The sequence below is a fragment of the Agelaius tricolor genome, unplaced genomic scaffold, assembly GCF_023055355.1.
Source record: "Agelaius tricolor isolate 1412-34295 unplaced genomic scaffold, bAgeTri1.0.p SCAF_25, whole genome shotgun sequence".
NCBI classification, from domain to species: Eukaryota; Metazoa; Chordata; class Aves; order Passeriformes; family Icteridae; genus Agelaius; species Agelaius tricolor.
Genome location: NW_027269285.1, coordinates 4,864,680 through 4,882,396, shown reverse-complemented (window position 1 = coordinate 4,882,396; position 17,717 = coordinate 4,864,680). Strand labels below are relative to the sequence as shown.

The window sequence follows — 17,717 nt, the reverse complement described above, 5'->3', positions numbered from 1 at the left end:
CCCAGGAAAGAGCCACAATTTACCCAGGAAAGAGCTGGGTTTCAGCAGCACAGGTTGTTCCTTCATGCCAGGGAAGGCGTGGATTTGTGAGGCACACGGAGCACAGAGCTCATACACATCAGAGGAGGGGGAGCACGGCCCAGGAGCTGCTCCTCCCTGCCCTCAGGCACCCCCCCACCATCACTTTCTGCCCCTCCATGCAGTCCAGGATGTGTTGGGCACTGAGCAGGTGCCAGCTGTTCTGCATGGGCTTGCAGCAGGGCAGCTGTGGTGGAAGAGACGGGCTCTGCCTCGAGCTGGAGGAGCTGATCCAGGGGTGTTCAGCAGTCCCACCCCCTCTGGGTGACAACCACCCCAAAGAAACTCAGCTCCTTGTAGCCATCAGCAGGAGCACACTGAGCACAGCAGCTTTATGTAAGAAGGAAAGAGCCCAGGACAACAGATTTATTCTACTTCTACCACTTAATGGACGCCAGGCCACTTTCCGTGCTTTGCTGGGTGCCAAAGTTTGGGAGCAGCCCTGCCTTGGGCAGGCAGATTAAGTTGAGATTGTGCAGACATTTCAGCACAGGGCTGTTCCTCCCTGCCCGCCCTCGGAGCTGGGATGAGCTGTGCTCCTGCTGGCAGGCTCTGAGCAGCAGGGCCTGGACACTCCCCTGGTCCCAGTCACCAAGGGAGCTGCTGGTCCTGGCAGTCCTCTGGGAAACCCTGGAGCCCTCATGGAGCTCCCCTCTCACTCAGTGCAAGGCAGGGGCTCCTCTAGCCCTGGAGAGCAGCTTCCAAATTCCCTCCAGGCCAGGCTGGAGCTTCTGTTCACCAGCAAACCAGAGCCTGGACCACGGAAGAACCCAACAAAGTTCACCACAGCCCCTCTGAGTGCTGCTAGCTCCAGAATACCCAGAGCCCTGGCACTGCTGCGTGTCCCCCCCAGGCCACAGGCTCTGGGAGCAGCATCCAGAGCCGTGTGTGACTCTGTGTGACTCGCCCTGAGTCACCCTGGCCCGGTCCCACCCGCTCAGGGCAGCGTGGGTGTGCAGCCAGCCCCCTCCTGGGCTCCATCCCCCTGCCTGCCATGCTGCAGGGCTCATCCCTCTCCTGGGCTCAGCCTTTGGCTCAGGACAAGCCCAAAGGATTGACCCCTCCACTGCAGACCCCAGGGTGGCATCACTGGGGACACAGCTCTGGTGCTGTGCCCCCACCTGATCCAGGCAACCCACAGGCAACAAATTTCCTAAAACTGAACAGTTGAGCAAAATAATGTTTAATGCTTCTCCCAGTCTCCTCCCAGCTCAGTGCCACCCCACTGAGGGGTGGGGGGACACATTTTGGCAACCCTGCTGGCACAGAATCCTCCAGCCGAGGCTCTGGCTGGAGGCTCCGAGGAGACTTTCTTCATCATCCTGGTCACACTCATCCTCAAGCCCTCCAAGGCACAGGGCTCTGCAGAGTGGCTCATCCTGGTGGCTCAGGGCACGGCTCTGGCTGGCATCCAAGGTCCCAGTGACGAGAAGAGAGTGGCTACATTCAACAGTTCTTCAACTGGCAGCTTTAGCTACTGGAGAAGGACATAAAGCTTGCCACTGAAGAACTGGTGCTGGTTAGCCAGGAGCAGGGTGGCACGGCAGCACCTGGGAAGGGAACACACCATTTCAGAGCCAGCGTTGAACTGTGCCCAGCTGAGCTGTCACCCACAGCAGCTCCCCTCCCTCCCCATCACGCTGATCTATTCCTCTGTCCTCCCCCCATCCAAGGAAACCCAGAGGCAGCTCCGAGCTCAGCTCTCCCCATCCCTCCCCTCTCCCAAAGCCTGAGCTCCAGCACCTGCAGCCAACCCTAAACCACGAGGAACAGGCAGGGAAAGCCAAGGCCATTTCTGCTGGAAAATAAGAGAGATAAGGGCAGCTCCTCGGGCAGGGAGGCCACTGCAGGTGGGGGTGACGGTGTTCCCAGGGCTCACCTCGGGCATCCATCACTGCTGGCAGGGTCCCACCTGGACGGGAGCCAGCTGCTTCCTGACGGGGCAGACACTCGGTAAGGCAGCTGCTGCCGAGCTACGGCGGGGGAACGGGGCAATTTCGGGCAGCTCAGCCCCTTTCTGAGCCGTTTTGTTGGAAGGCAAGGACGCCAACCCCAGGGCTGGTGTTGGACCTCACTGCTTCCCCCGTGACCCCGGAAAAATCCCTTTTCTGCAGGGCCCAGAGCTTTGGCTGCCAGGGATGGAGTTTTGGGAACCTCCCGGGAAACCGGGCACGGTGGGGGACACTTGGCAACGGGAAACCCCCGGGGGGCCCCCGCAGCATCCTCCCGCCGGCGTCACCCCGAGGGCACTGCGGAGCCCGGCTGGCCGCGGGCCGGGGCGGGCGGCGGGGGCGGCCGGAGCCCGGTGGGTGCCGCGGGGCGTTCGGTGCGGGGCCGGTGGCCGGGGCGCAGCGGCGGCGGCGGCGGGGCCCGGCGGGGATGCCGAGCATTCCTGGCGTGCCGGGTACATCTGGTCCGGATTCCAGCGAGCTGGTCCCGGCCCTGCTCCACCCCCGCCGGCCCGTGAATCAGCACCCGCCGCTGAAGCCACCGGCCCCGCCGGCACCGGGGGCCCCGCCGGCACCGGGGACCGACGAGGGGGGGCCCTGTCGGTAACGGGGCTCCCACCCAGCCCTTCTCAGCACCGACGGACCCCAGCGGCTCCGGGAAGGGCCCCGGTGGGAGCTCCCCCCGGTAGTAAAGAACGCTGTGCCCCCAGCCGGTGCCCCTCTCCCGGTATAACCGGGTCACCCCCCCTCCCCCAGTGCCTCTCCTCTCGGTAAAACCAACTCCCCCCTCCCCCCTAACGGAGGCAGCTCCCCCCACGGCGCTCCACGGCAAAGCCGCTCCCTCCGGGACACCCCGCCGCCCTCCCGGCCCTCCGCCGCCCGGGATGCTCCGCTCCGTGCCCACGGCGGGGAGCGGCCGCGGGTCAAAGTCTGCCCAGTCCGGTCCCGGAGTGAAGGTCACCCCCGGGGCGGCCACCGCCCGTCGCGGGGAGGCCCCGGCCGCAGCCCCGCCCGCCCCACCGGGACCCTCCGGCGCGGGAGCCGCGCACGGGCCCGGCCCCAGCCCCCCCTGCCCGCCCCACCGACACCGGGGGCGAGGCCGCCCGGCCCAGGCGGCGCCGCGGGGCCCGGCGAAGGACGCCCCGCGCCGCACCCCCCCCGTCCGCGGAGCCCCGGGGAAAGGTGACCTTCCCTAACGGGGCACGGCGGGGCCCCCTCAAACCCCGGAGCACCGAGGGCGCCGCCACCCGAACCGCCCGACCCAGCGCGGTACCGGCGGACCCACCTGCGCGGCTCGGCCGGGGCCGACTTGGCCCAGCGCCACCAGCGCCGCCGCCCCGCCGGTGCCGCCCGGGCCGTGCCCGGTGCCGGTACCGCCGCCTCCCCCCGCCGCGCGCCGGCTCCGTCCCGGATCAGCTGGCGGAGTCATGACGCAGCCGCCCCCGGCCACGCCCCCTGGCCACGCCCCCGGGCCAATCGCCGGCCGGTACCGCCGCCGCTCGTCGCGCCCGCCCCCGCGCCGCGATTGCCACCCGCTCCCGCCAATGGCGGCCCGGCGCGACCCGCCGCTCAGCCAATAGAAAGGTGAAGCCAGCGCTCTGCCCCGCCCACCCCCCGGGGGAGAGCTCGGCTCCCTCCCGGCCGGGCGGCGGTTGCCTTGGGAACGGATGGGGCCACCCTGCTGCGGGGCACGCCGGGAGTTGTAGTGCGGAGCGGCGCTCCCGGCGTGCCCCGCGTGCTGTGAGTTGGCATTTTCAAGCGGGTGAAGGGGCGGCGGGGGCAGGGCGGCTCCGAAGGGGCTCGACCCTTCCGCGGGCCTCGGGCGGGGCGTGGCGCTGCCGCGGGCACGGCCCGGCCACCCCCGCCCGCCCTCGGGCGGTGCCTCCCTGTGCCGGGGCTGGTGACACAGCCCCGATTCCGAGAAGTTGCTCTAAGTCCTCGACCAATCAGAAGTGAGCGCTCTCCGCGAGAACCAATGGGAGGGCGCGGGGGGCGTGGCCGCGAGAACTCGGCTGACCCCGATGACTTGGCAGCACCGCGCGATGACTGGACAACTTCTTTAAAGGGGCCGCGCCCGCCGCGGGTGCCAGCGGGGGACAGCGCAGCGGCGGCCCGGCCCGGCCCGACCAGAAGCGCTCACCCGCTGCCCCCCCGGCACTCCCGGCGCTGCCGCTGCCGCCCCACGGGGCGAGGCTCGGAGCTGCGGTGCCCCTTTAAGGCCGTTTCCTGCCCTTCGTCCCAGTAACAGCTGATTGCAGCGGGCCAGGGCCGGGCGGCCAATCAGCGGTCGCTACGTCCCACCCCACGTGACTCCCACGCGCCGCCGCGCCATGCGGCGCTGCCCGGCGGGAGCCCCCGGCGCCCTTAAAGGGGCCGCGCCGGCCCGTGACTGTCGTGACCGTGTGCCCCGTGGGTACCGCTGCATCCGGCAGTACCGGAGACCTGGCAGCGCCCTGGCAGCGGTGGGAGAGCCTGGCTCACGGGCACTGGGGCTGGGCAGCTCCCGCAGCGTGCGGTGCCTCACGGGGCAGAGAGCGGCAAGGTCCCGGGGCGGCGGCGGGGCTGGACCGGCCCCGCTGCCCCACACCGGCTGCCCCGGGCACTCACCTGCCGCCGGTGGGGTCCGCCCGCGGCGGGTGAGGACCCCTTTAAGACCGGCTGCCTCGTCAGCGCGGCTCGCCCGGCTCCAGCTGACAGCCCAGGGCGCCTCTGACGTCGCTGTGACGTCACGCCCCGCCGCTGCCGCCCATGCCCGGCCCCGCGCCCCGGCCGCGCGCGCCCGCTCCGGCCCCCCCGGCCCGCGGCCGCGTGAGGGAGCCCGGGCCCGGCCCCGCGGGGACAGCGCGGCCCGGCCCCCCCCCGCGCACATGGCGGCGCGGCAGCCGCATGTGACCGCCGTCACCTGACCAACATGGCCGGGGCCGCCCCCGCCGCCGCGGCTGAGCCGCCGCCGCCAGGTAACGCGGGGCCGCCGGGGCGGTGAGGGACCCCACGGCGCGGGGGATGAGGGCTCCCCGGAGCGGCCCGCGGGGCTCAGCCCGGCTCTGCGGTTCCCCCGCCGGTAGCGAGGGCCCCGAGGGGCCGGGGCCGCCGGACCGGCCGTGGCCGTGCTCGGTGCTGGGTCCGTGCTCGGTGCTGGGAGCATCGTCTGGGTGCCTCCCGTGGCTCTCTCCGGGCCCGTTGTGTCCCCAGTACAGGGGTTATGCTGGAGATGCCCTCGTGTCCCCCTCCAGCTACGGAGGTGCCGTTGTGTCCCCACTGCCAGCTCTGGGGCTGCAGATGTCCCTCTCCATGTCCCATCATGGTCCTTTTCAGTCCCTGGGGCTGTGAATGTCCCGTTGTGTCCCTCAAGCTGAACAGGTGCCATCCCGTCCCACTCCCTGGCTGTGGATGTTCCATTGTATGTCCCCCCAGCTTGGAGAGGTCCTGTAATGTCCCTTCCCCCAGCGCCTGGATGTACCAGTCTCCATCGTGTCCCCATCATGTCCCCTGCCAGGGGCTGTGGGAGCCCCACCTGCTGAGGTCCCACCTTGTCCCTCACATCCAGAGCTGAGCCCATCTCCACCCCCGCACACAGGCACAGCCACCGAGCTCCTCAACCCCTTTTTTTTTTAACCCGAGTGCCGATGGGGAAGTGATACTTGCTGCTTGCTGGGGCGGGCAGGGCGGTTCTGTGCTCTGCTCTCTCACAGCCTGCCTGGGCCACCTTTCTCCCAGCAGAATCCAGCATGGAAAGCTTCCTGCAGAGCGTGGAGAAGGACCTGAACATCGACCGCCGGCAGCTGGCCCCCGAGAGGACGCACGTCACCGCCTTGGTGCCGGCCAAATGGCTGCAGAGCCTCAAGGAGCGCCGGGTGCTGCCCCCGGCCTGCCCACGGCCCGAGGGGCTGAGCGAGGTGGAGCTCAGGACGTTCCTGCAGCCCTCGGTGCAGAAACTCCCGGCGGGCTGGACACGGGTGGAGATCCACGGGCTGCGCAAGGCCCGCCTGGGGTACCCGCTGCGGGTGGCACAGCCCCCTGAGCAGCGTGGCGGCAACGTGGACACCCTGCACGGCTTCATGCAGAGCGTGGCCACCCAGAATTACCACAACCTGTGGGGCCGGGCTCACGGGCTGTACGCCCGGCCCTACCGGCGCCCCGATGCGCCGCCCACGGTGCCGGCGCTGGACGCGCTCAGGGCTGCCCTGCACAGAGCCTACGGCTGCCCCGTCCTCCAGCTGGGCAGGAACGTGCCTGGCACGTCCCCTGCCAAGGAGAGCGTGGCCAAAGGGGCGTCCTCGTGTCCCAACGTGCTGCAGGCTGAGGTGCTGCTGGAGTCGGCTGACATGCTGTATGTCATCTACCCCTATGTGCAGTACTGCCTGCACGACATCGTCACCTTCAGCCCGGCCAAGCTCACCAACAGCCACGCCAAGATCCTCTTCCTCCTCTTCCACGTGCTGCAGGCCATGAGGGCTTGTCACCAGGCGGGGCTGGCTTGTGGAGATTTCTCCCTTCGGGATGTTGCTGTGGATGAGAAGCTGTGCAGCCGGCTGCGTGTGAACTTCAGAGGGTACGAGGGACCAGGGGAGGAGGAGAATCTGGAGGGTGGTCTGGAACAACAGAGCAAGCAAAGGTGCGTGCAAAGGCAGGAGGTGACATGTAGTGCCTGCCAGAAGGACCTCCGAGACCTGGTGTTGCAGTGGGTGCACGGGCAGGTCAGCAACTTTGACTACCTAATGCGTCTGAACAGCCTGGCTGGGAGGAGAATGGGAGACCCCAATTACCACCCTGTTCTCCCGTGGGTGGTGGACTTCACTACCAAAAACGGCAAGTTCAGGGACCTAAGGAAATCCAAGTTCCGCCTCAACAAGGGGGACAAGCAGCTGGACTTCACCTACGAGATGACCAAGCAGGCGTTTGTCGCGGGGGGCTCGAGTGGGGAGCAGCTCCACGTCCCCCACCACATCTCAGACGTCCTCTCAGACATCACCTACTACGTGTACACGGCCCGCAGGACACCCAAGGCAGTGCTGTGCTGCCACGTCAGGTCCCAGTGGGAGCCCAACGAGTACCCAGCCAGCATGGAGCGCATGCAGAGCTGGACACCTGACGAGTGCATCCCAGAGTTCTACACAGACCCCTCCATCTTCCGCTCCATCCACCCCGACATGCCCGACCTGGACGTGCCCTCGTGGTGCAGCTCCTACGAGGAGTTCATCCAAGTTCACCGCATGCTGCTGGAGAGCCGGGAGGTCTCCCAGGACCTGCACCACTGGATTGACCTCACCTTTGGCTACAAGCTGCTGGGGAAGGATGCGGTCAAGGAGAAGAACGTCTGCCTCCACTTGGTCGACAACCACACGCACCTGACGACCTACGGGGTGGTGCAGCTCTTTGACCAGCCCCATCCCAGGCGCATGGTGGGACCTGCCTACACTCCTGCTGAAGCTCCAGCCATTGCCAGGCCTCTGCTGCAGAACATCCGTGAGACCGTGGTTTTGGAGGACATCCAAGGCCAGGTGACAGATGCAGTCAACGGGCTGGTCCTGGAGGCTACTCCCAGTGAAACCACCTGGTCTGGGGAGAAACCCATGGCTGGTGAGGATGATTTGGAGCAAGGCACGGAAGCCCTGGATTCCATTTCTGCTCCTGGGAGAGCCCCTGACCAGCCCTGTGCCACTGTGCCTCCAGCACAGCCCTCCACCCTCCCTGCTTATGTCACCGATGGCAAATCCTCAGGGGTCCGACCGCTCCGTCGGAGCAAGGCAGGGGCTGGGGATCAGCTGGACATGAAGATCACTCTTCCTGAAGGCTTCAACCCGCTCCAGGCCCTGGAGGAACTGGAGAAACTGGACAATTTCTTGGTTAAAGGCTTAAGCAGCGAGATGCAGCTGATGGAGCAGCAGTGCGAAGAGCAGCCCTTGGGTCTCTCAGACCTCTTCCAGAGGGACATGCAAGCTCTGGGCATCCTGGTAGCTGAGATTATATTTGCACCGAGGCTTCGTCCTTCCAAGCCCGACGCGTCGCTGTTGGAGCGGTTCCTGATGGTGAGGAACCTCTGCCGTTACCATCCCAAGGAGATCCCAGCCCCACTGCAGCACGTGCTGCACGTCCTGCTGCAGCTGAGCGTGCCCGTGGAGAAGCTGCTGAAGAGCAGGCTGGGCAAGGGCACAGTGCAGCTGTTTGAGTACAAACCCATCTCCCAGGGCCTCCCCCCACCCTGTCCCACGCAGCTCCTCAGCCCCTTCAGCTCCATTGTCCCCTTCCCCACGTACTTCCCAGCTCTGCACAAGTTCATTTTCACCTATCAGGCAAAGAAGATCGAGGATGAAGGGCAAGGACGGGAGCTCGTTTTCCAGCTGTGGCAGCAGCTGGAGGGGATCCTTGCTGAAATCACTCCTGAGGGCCTGGAGATTCTTCTGCCTTTCATATTATCTCTGATGTCCGAGGAAAACACCGCTGTCTACGCTGCGTGGTACCTCTTTGAGCCCATAGCTAAATCCCTGGGGCCCAAGAATGCCAACAAGTACCTGCTGAAACCCCTGATCGGAGCCTACGAGACGCCCTGCTCCCGCCACGGCAGGTTCTACCTGTACACAGACTGCTTTGTGGCCCAGCTGATCGTGCGCCTGGGGCTGCAGCCCTTCCTCCTGAACCTGCTGCCCCACATCCTGCAGATCCTCGTGGGCATCGAGAGCTCACGGGAGGAGAGCAAATCCTTCCTGGGCACCGCCGAGGACGATGAGAGCGGAGGGGAGAGCCCGGTGTCGTGTGTGTTTGGGGAGGAGATCAAGATGGATGTGGAGCACAGCTCTGCTGCACTTGATCTCCTGGATTACACCTCTGGGGTCAGCTTCCATGACCAGGCCTACCTGCCTGAGGGTGAGGACTTCCAGAGTGGCCTCTATGTTGGGGAATCCCTGCAGCCCCAGGAGCAGGAATCGCTCAGCCTCGGCCGGATGAGTGACAAGAGCAGCGCCAGCGAGGTGTCCCTGGGCGAGGACAGACCTGCAGATGGGGACTCCCAGAAGGACAAGAGCAGCTTGAAGTCCATGGACAGCAGTCAGGACCTGAAGCAGAGCGAGGAGTCAGAGGAGGAGGAGGAGGAGCACGAGGAAGAGGAGCAGGAGGAGGCGGTGGTCGATGCGGAGCTGACGGTGGTTGTGGACGCTGCTGGGGCCTCTGTGGATGTCACCCTGGCTGATGACAGCAGCGAGCCAGAGGATGGGGAGGGAGAGGAGCTGCCAGATCACTCTGATGACAAAGAGCAGACCATACTGCTGGGTAAGACCCTGCCAGTGTCCTGGCTGTTGGGCAGAGCCTGGGGAGAAGCAGATCCAGATTTGGGGGTGTTTGTAGCCCCAGCTTGGGGACCGTGATGAAACCAGGGTGAGGCCAGGACGGCATGTGGGTGGCTCTGAGAGTCAGAGTTGGGGCAGCAGGGACTGCTAGCCTGTGAGATAGCTAATCTGTGCTGTGTCCTTGGGGCTGCTGTTGTTTTGCAGACACAGCCTGTAAGATGGTGAGGTGGCTCTCGGCCAAGCTGGGCCCGACCGTCACGTCCCGCTTCATCGCCAGGAACCTGCTGCGCCTGCTCACCTCCTGCTACGTTGGTAATGCCTCCCCAGGGCCCAGGGCTTTGTGAGGGTCCCCAGGACGAGGGAAGAGATGAGAATCTGACTCCATGTTCTCAGAAGGCTGTTTTATTATTTTATGATATTATATTATAGAATGCTATACTAGAACTATAGTAAAGAAATAGAGAAAGGATACATCAGAAGGAAATTATACTGAAGAAATAGAGGAAGGATACATCAGAAGGTAACCATACTAAAGAAATAGAGGAAGGGTACATCAGAAGGAAACCATACTAAAGAAATAGAGGAAGGATACATCAGAAGGAAACCATACTAAAGAAATAGAGGAAGGATACATCAGAAGGCTTAACAAGAATGAATAATAAAAACCTGTGACTCCTCATAGCCTTGATACAGCTGGATGGTGATTGGTCATTAGGTCAACACAATTCACATGGAACCAATCAAACATGCACCTGTTGGATAAACAATGTCCAAACCACATTCCAAAGCAGCAAAACACAGGAGAGGAGAATCAGATAATTATGATTTACATTTTTCTCTGAGGCTTCTCAGCTTCCCAGGAGAAGAAATCCCGGCGAAGGGATTTTTTTTTCCAGAAAATATGATGGTGACACGGGGTGGGCTGTGCCCCCAGTCTGTGTGCTTGGGTGTGGCTGCTGCTTCAGCTCACGATGTGTTTTTCTCTGGGCAGGCCCCACCAGGCAGCAGTTTGTACCGAGCAGTGATGAGAACAGTCCCCTGAGCACAGGAAATATCTACCAGAAGCGGCCTGTGCTGGGAGATCAGGTGTCCAAGCCAGTGCTGGCCTGCCTCGTGCACGTGGCATATTTGTATGGAGAGCCTGTCCTCACCTACCAGTACCTGCCCTACATCAGCTACCTGGTCAGTATTGCCTTTTTCTCCTCTCTGTTGGGGCAAGAGCTGTGTCCAGGCACAAAGGGAAGATGTAAAAAAATAGTCCAGCCTCACCAGGAGCTTCTTGTGTATAAACTGAGCTTGGCTGGGCCAGAATGGGCTGAGCAGCTCTGGTTGTGTTGGCTGAGAAGGGCAAGAGAGGCACTTTCACCTCCTGCCATAAGCTACAGACTGCTCCCAGCAAAGCACACAGCTGTGTTCATACCCTTCTTTCACTGTCAGACCTTGTGAAAGCAGAGAAAAAGCATTTATTCTGCTTTTCTGTGCCCAGACAGAGCTGGCACAAGGGTGGGATTGTGATAACAGGCAGGAGGAGCAGCTTGTGCTGCTGTGAGATTGCTGGAGTGAGTGTTCACAGAGGTCTGTGTGGGTAGATAGGGCTGAACTGGGGGGAGACCAACAGGTTTTCAACTGAATAAAAAGCACTGGCAAGGCTCACCAACTTTTCAGCTTGAAGTTCATAGCAAGAAGGAAATGTATAATGCAGCTGGTTGAAAAACTTAATTTTTCATTAAAAAGAAATAAGGTTTGAATGTTTTAAACAGGCTTATTTTTCATATTGTTCCCTCTTTAGTGGTTGTAAACACTTTGGTTATGGATTCTCGTTTAAATGGAAAACTTCAGTAGCTTTCTGATAATTTAAACATAGAGGAAAAGAGGCCACAGCTGTTCATCTAAAGAAAACAAAAAGGCATTGTCAGTTTTTCCAGTGTTGAAGGGGAGATTTTTCAGGGGAAAAAATCCCATTTTTCAGCAAAAATCATTCTCCACCCAGTTGCAATCATAGCTCCAGCTGTTCTGCTTTGCTTTCCTAAGCTCATTGCTTGGGGGCACAGAGGGGATTAAATACCCCTGTGAAACAGCATTTGGCAACCTGATACTGGAGCCATGGAACTGGCAGGTCACAAATAGGATAAAGTCAATCCTTCTTGCAGGATTTGGCAGGGTGGCTATTTTGTGAGAGGAAGAGCCTCTGTGATGAGCTGGAAGATGGCAGGTGTACAAGAAATATAGCAGGAGCTGGGAATTGTCTGTGGGTTTTGTTACTGGCTCTCTTTTCTTGGGTGTTTGATTTGTCTAGGAGTTAGGAAATAGGACAATCTAGAAAGAAATATTTTTGTGTTGCTGCTGATGTTATTAACTCTTTGGCACTGCCATAACAGCAGCAGCACATTGTCAGCAGAAAAAGGATGTGCAGTTCTGCCTCATGAAATTATTAGCAGCTGGATTTCTAGAAGTCAGCAGCGGGGTTTGCCCATAATTTGTGTTTGGATATTTCATGCAGGGATTGTTCCCTTGCAGACTGTGGGATGAATACACTGATTTTTGCTTTTAAAATGTAAAGGTTTCCCCCTCTCTCTGTGCTGGTAAATGATGTTCTGGGGTGTCCAGGGTGGTTTGGGCCAGTGTGGAGTTGCTGATCTTGCTACTGAGCTTCCTCTTTGTGGGGATGTTGTACTCTGCAGAGGAAATCTGTGAGCTTAGGGGAGTCATTCCCCATTTTCTGCAGGCTCATCTCTTATGCTGATGGGTGCCTGTCAGTTTTTGGACTCATCCCTTTGGACACATTTTTGCTGTTGAGACTCAATGCTCAGGTTCCTCCTCCAGGAGCTGTGCCCAGCAGTGTTGTGCTGGGTTCCAGGCTGAGCTCAGGTGGCCCTGGGGTCACCTTTGCTGTGTCCTGCTGGGGAGGTGGTGGCCCTGGCACTGAAGGAGTCCCTGTCACAGGTTGCACCCGGCGGCGGCTCCGGCGGCGTCCGGCTGAACAGTCGGAAGGAGGCCGGGCTCCTGGCTGCTGTGACGCTGACACAGAAGATTGTGGTGTGTCTCTCTGACACCACACTGATGGACATCCTGCCCAAGATCAGCCAGGAGGTGCTGCTCCCAGTGCTGGGCTTCCTCACTTCGCCAGCTGTCGGGTGAGCGCTGCAGGATTGGCACAAAATCAGGGATTTGGGAATGGTTCTGTGGGGGCATCAATGCTGCCAGGGCTGGGGGGTGTTTCTGCTCTGGTGTGCATCTCCTTGCACTGCTGGAAGCATTCTGGTAACACAGAAAAGGCAGGAAGCATGAGGCAGAGGATGGAACAAAGGGATATGTGGAGGGCAGGCTGGTCATGGGTGTCCTCTGCAGTTTCCCCAGTGGAGCCCAGGCCCGTGTTGTCCTGTGTGTGAAGACAATCAGCCTCATTGCCTTGATCTGCCTAAGGATTGGGCAGGAGATGGTGCAGCAGCACCTGAGTGACACAGTGAGGAACTTCTTTGGGGCATTCTCGCTGCTGCAGGAGCTGCAGGACCAGGTCAGTGGTGTGGGACAAGCCCTCCTGCACTTCCCCAGATGTGGGAATGTGATGGGCATACCTGGCTGTGTTTGTGTGGTAAGAGCATCTCATCTTGGGGTTTATCTGACCTTGTTTTTCTTGTCCAGGGGCTGACAGCAGAGTCATTGAGCAGCTGTGAGGTGCCAGTGATGGAGGTGCCTCTTTCAGATGGGAAGCTACTGGCCCTGGATCCATCCGTGCTGGTGGAGTTACAGAAGGTGTTCAACCCTGAAATGGCCTACATCACCTACATCCCCTTCTCCTGCTTGCTGGGTATGCCTTGGCCACCAGCTCCAGGGATCTGTGAGGGAGCTCTGTGCTCTGGGCATGCGTGCTGGGTCTGAACTCCAGGGCAATCACAGCTCACAGGGCTGCTGGGGGAAACCCGCACCTTCTGCAGCATGGCTTGGGCTGATTCTTGGGTTGGGAACCCTCTGGACTTCAGGCTGCCTTGGCTGGGGGCAGATGTAGCTGACTTGGGGGATGCTGTGTCCACATCCCAGTGTATGGAGGGGGATGATGATGATGATGGGGGCATTGCTTGCCTTGCAGCCACGCTGTCCCTGTCTCCTCAGGTGACGTTATCCGCACGGTTGTGCCCAACCACTCTCTGGTTGAGAAGCTGGCCAGCCTCCACCTGGAGAATGTGAACCCCCAGAACCTGCAGGCTGTTGGCCTGGAGCAAACACCAAGTGTGGTGGGCTCAGAGCAGGACCCTCGAGGGGCTGAGCCCTTCTCCAGCCCCCAGGAGGACACTCACTCTGGCACTTTTGGCAGTGTCCTGGTGGGGAACCGCATCCAGGTGCCCGTGGACACGCAGCGGGAGGGTCTCGGCTTGCTGCACCTCAGTGCTGGCACTGATGGATTCACTCCCAGCTCCTCCAGCGAGGAGAGTGCCCTGAAGCAGGACCTGCCCCGCAGCACCCACATGCTTTGTGGGAACTGGCTGGCCTACTGGCAGTACGAGATCGGGGTGAGCCAGCACGACCCCCGCTTCCACTTCCACCAGATCAAGCTGCAGAGTTTCTCAGGGCATTCCGGGGCCATCAAGTGCGTGGCACCGCTGGGCAGCGAGGATTTCTTCCTGAGTGGCAGCAAGGACAAGACAGTGAGGCTTTGGCCGCTGTACAACTACGGGGATGGCACCAGCGAGGTGCCCCCACGCTTCACCTACGCCGAGCACAAGAAGTCGGTGTTCTACGTGAGCCAGCTGGAGGCACCGCAGCACGTGGTGAGCTGTGATGGCACTGTGCACATCTGGGACCAGTTCACGGGTAAGGAGGGAAAGGATGAGGAGCTGGAGTGAACTGGTCCAGCCCTTACAGGCAGGGCTGTGCTGAGTTTGGGTGGCTCCTGTTAAAAACCAGCGCAGAGCTGGAGATTTGCTGTGTGACTTGTCCTGCTGTAATATCTGTCATCTTTTCACAGGCAAACTTCTGCGGACCTTTGATGAGTTAGACAGCAAAGTCCCCATCACAGCTGTGACCACCATGCCACCTCCCTATCACAGCATCTCTGTGGCCAGTGCAGACTCTGTGCTGAGGTTCATCGACCACAGGAAACCAGGACTACAGGTAGGGACGTGGCGCCGTGAGTCACCTTCCTCCATCCCTGCGCTTCATGATGGGATCACAGCTGGCCCAAAGCCCAGATCCCAAAGCCAGCTGTGATGGCTGCATGGAAACCAGCTTGTCCCTTGAAAGCCAGCTCCCCTGAGCCTGCTGGGCCGTGTGTGTTGCAGCACGAGTTCCGCCTGGCCAGCGGCGTGAGCGCGGGGCTCATCCGCTGCCTGGCCGTGAGCCCCGGCGGCCGCAGCGTCATGGCCGGCTTCTCCTCGGGCTTCATCGTGCTGCTGGACACCAGGACAGGGCTCATCATGCGGGGCTGGCCTGCCCACGAGGGAGACATCCTGCAGATCAAGGTGAGAGGCTCAGCTGGGGTCAGGGTGGGGCCTCAGTGATGTTCCAAGGCTGTGTGGAGCATCCTTCCTTCAGGGTTGTGTGCTCCATCCTTGCACCACCCCTTGCAGTGTCCCTGAGGGGCTGCCCAAGCTCTCTTGCCCCATGGTTAGTGCTGCTGGCAGCTGTTCTTGGTCCAGCTCATGCTGCCAGAGTTCAGCCCTCCTGGCTTTCAATGCCATATTCACAACCTGAATAAGTCACATCATAATTGCATCTCTCAGTTGCCATATACACAGAGTGGTGAAATGAATCACACCTGCTTCAAAAAGGAGAACACAAGTGAGCTGTACTTTATAAAGTCAGAGGAGGAAAAAAAGTTAGAGATAAAGGCAAGGGACTGTGTATCAAAACCAGGTTACAAAGTCTTTTCCTGGTTAGGGTCTGATCAGAAATGGGGTATGGGGGAAGCTGTCCTATGAAGTGACACATTCAATGTCAAACCAAGTTTTTCCCCAGTGTGGGCACTGCAAACAGGCAGGTCTGCAGCAGGGGCAGGGAGGAGCCATGGCTCCTGTGAAGGAGGAAATGTGTTGTTTTCTCCACGGGGCTCTGGGCTTCCCTGGGAGAGTGTCACTCTAATGAGTAACTCTTGTCCATATTTACCCACCCCAGGGAGCAGTGCTGGCTCTCCAGTGTCCTCGACCCAAATGTGGGTTAAACAAAGTTCAGCAGTGTGGCTTGTTTACCCTCTCACTAGCTCTGCTAATAAGCAGCTCCAGGCTTCTTTTACCCTCAGCAGTATTTTCAACTGTGAGAGAGCCTTCCAATTCCTTCTCCTGAGAAGGAAAATAGTTTGGCAGGTGATTTAGTGGAGAGGGAGACTGCGTGGTAATCCCTGGTACTACCCACTGCAGTAGTAAGAGATGATGAATGAGTTGTGTTGGGTGTCAGGGTGTTGTTGAGAAGAGACCCAGCCCATTTCTTGGAGGAGATTGCCAGTTACCAGAGCATCCTTTACCTTGCAGTGCCCACCCAAGGCCTTGCTAACATGCTCAGTACCATCAGCTGCTTGGAAATGACTCTGCCTGTCCTGAGGGATTGCACTGTGACCATTGGATCACCTGCTGCTCTCACGTGCAGCACCAGATTGTGAGTTTCTACAGAAATGTCTGTTCACTGGCCTTTCCTCTCCTGCAGGCTGCAGAGGGCAACGTGCTGATCAGCTCCTCCTCAGATCATTCCCTGACTGTGTGGAAGGAGCTGGAGCAGAAACCTTTGCACCACTACAAATCTGCCTCCGAGCCCATCCACGCCTTCGACCTTTACGGTAACGAGGTGGTCACTGGCACCGTGGCCAACAAGATCGGGGTCTACTCCATGCTGGAGTCCTCAGCCCTGCCCAGCAGCACCACCAAGCTGAGCTCAGAGAACTTTCGGGGTACACTGACCAGCCTGGCAGTGCTGCCCACAAAGTGCCACCTCCTGCTGGGCTCGGACAACGGCGTCATCCGGCTCCTGGCGTAGTGACCCCGTGGCTGTCCCTGGAGCTGGGAGCCAGCAGCGTGGCTTTGGGAGGAGGCACAGTCAGATGTTTCTGAGCAGAGGATGCAGAGGGAGGGTGTGCTTGTTAGGTCTCTGAGCTCTTTCTGTATCTTGAAAAAGAAAAAGAAAAAAAGCCATAACTGAGAAACTGAGAAACCTCTGCTGCTGCTGGGAGAGATGTTGGGCGTTGTAGGTCACTGTCACCCCTGCAGAGAGGCCTGGAGCTTTCCTTACCGTGTGTGCCTGATCCCCAGGGGACTGTGAGCTGCCCTCCACAGCAATAGGGACCACAGCTACCCTCCCCCCTTCTATTAAGGGGTAAGAGGTGCCCCTTGACAAAACACAACAGTTTAGCTACTGCCACCTGCACTTCCCCTCCCCTTCCTCTCCTGAACCCCTGAACGGCCCCACTGGGATGGCAGAAGCTGGGTTTGGGAACTGCTGCCTTTGGAGCTGCATCTCCTCCTCCTGTGGCTGGTGCTCAAAGCACAGAGGAGGTGCTCTGTGAACCCCAGGTTCTGCCAGCTGGGTTGGAGCCTGCATGGGAGGAGGAGAGGCTCAGCAGGGCCCTTCTGCTGCAGGGCAAGGGCTGGGATGGAAGGCAGCCAAGGCACAAACCCCATCTGCCTGTCAGAGTGGGCTGCTGCAGAGGGGCACGTTGGGGTGGGAATGTGACTCTCTCAGGAGGCCAGAACTAGGTAACTAGATGCTTCCATGGAGATTTTGGCTTCTGGAGCAGTGGGGTAGGGCTGTTGTTGGTTCCTGCCCCAGCATCCCGTGGTGATGTAAGGGGTGAGGAATGCCATGTGTGCTGTGCACTGGCATTGATCCTCAGTAAATCCTAGTCCTCTCCTCTGTGCTGGTCAGGCTCCTGGGGAAGACAGGACAGCAAAAGGTGCTCAGTTTTGTGCCCTCCTGCCCTTGTAGGGTGAGAGGTAGGAGGCAAGAACCCAGCCTGGTCTCTGTTTGACCTTTCCTTTGGGACAGCACTGTCTGTTCCCACCCCAAAGGCACAGAGGGTGCTCTTTGCCCCACCTGTAGGAGCAGTTTCCTCCCTTCCATGTCACCCTTTTCCCATCCATCCTTCAGCCTAGCCAGAGCCAGTATCAGGGGAGTGGGAAGCTCTTGGGCAGAGGAGGAGCCTGCTGAGGGTTGTCCTGGAGGGGAAAGGGCTTCCATCCAGCTGCCACCTCTGCAGGGAGCTGGGGAGGTGTGGTTGGAGTGGTTGGCCAGTGCTGTCCTTCCCTACCCAAGGGGAGCTCTCAGTCCCGTGTTGCCTATTAAGCATTTGCAATAGATGTAAATATTTACTTCTAAATATACTCTTTGAAAGAACTGCAGAGCCCTGTGTGTATGTGTGTGTGTAAGCTCTGTGCTGCAGGGGCTGGGTGTGCTGCCTGCAGCTCTCCTGCTGCTCAGCCCAGGTGCC

The 17,717-nt window shown here is 60.2% G+C and overlaps 1 protein-coding gene and 1 long non-coding RNA gene across 3 annotated transcripts; one reads left to right on the top strand and one right to left on the bottom strand.

Annotated features, from left to right (window-relative positions):
• Positions 1-1,245: 1,245 nt before the first annotated feature.
• Positions 1,246-3,467, bottom strand: LOC139599988 (uncharacterized). Its single transcript, XR_011682379.1, has 2 exons — positions 3,313-3,467; positions 1,246-1,628 (listed from the first exon to the last, which is right to left on the bottom strand). It is a non-coding gene; the product is annotated as an uncharacterized lncRNA (long non-coding RNA).
• A 1,328-nt stretch (positions 3,468-4,795) lies between these two features.
• Positions 4,796-17,628, top strand: WDR81 (WD repeat domain 81). Of its 2 annotated transcripts, none has more exons than XM_071447735.1 (11): positions 4,796-4,984; positions 5,748-9,293; positions 9,515-9,622; positions 10,302-10,492; positions 12,254-12,444; positions 12,659-12,824; positions 12,953-13,118; positions 13,421-14,119; positions 14,274-14,419; positions 14,587-14,766; positions 15,944-17,628. In XM_071447735.1, exons 1-11 carry the CDS (start codon positions 4,939-4,941, stop codon positions 16,268-16,270), a joined length of 5,766 nt encoding a protein of 1,921 aa, XP_071303836.1. In that variant the 5' UTR covers positions 4,796-4,938; the 3' UTR covers positions 16,271-17,628. The 2 variants fall into 2 exon arrangements, with proteins under 2 accessions (XP_071303836.1, XP_071303835.1); XM_071447734.1 differs by having other exon boundaries at positions 5,745-9,293.
• The last annotated feature ends 89 nt before the right edge of the window (positions 17,629-17,717 follow it).

Coding starts and splice junctions, on each gene's coding strand:
- WDR81 (XM_071447734.1), top strand. CDS start 4,939: ATGGCCGGGGCCGCCCCCGCCGCCGCGGCTGAGCCGCCGCCGCCAG. Junction 9,623..10,301: donor GCTCACCTCCTGCTACGTTG/GTAATGCCTCCC, acceptor TTCTCTGGGCAG/GCCCCACCAGGCAGCAGTTT. Junction 12,445..12,658: donor CTCACTTCGCCAGCTGTCGG/GTGAGCGCTGCA, acceptor TGTCCTCTGCAG/TTTCCCCAGTGGAGCCCAGG.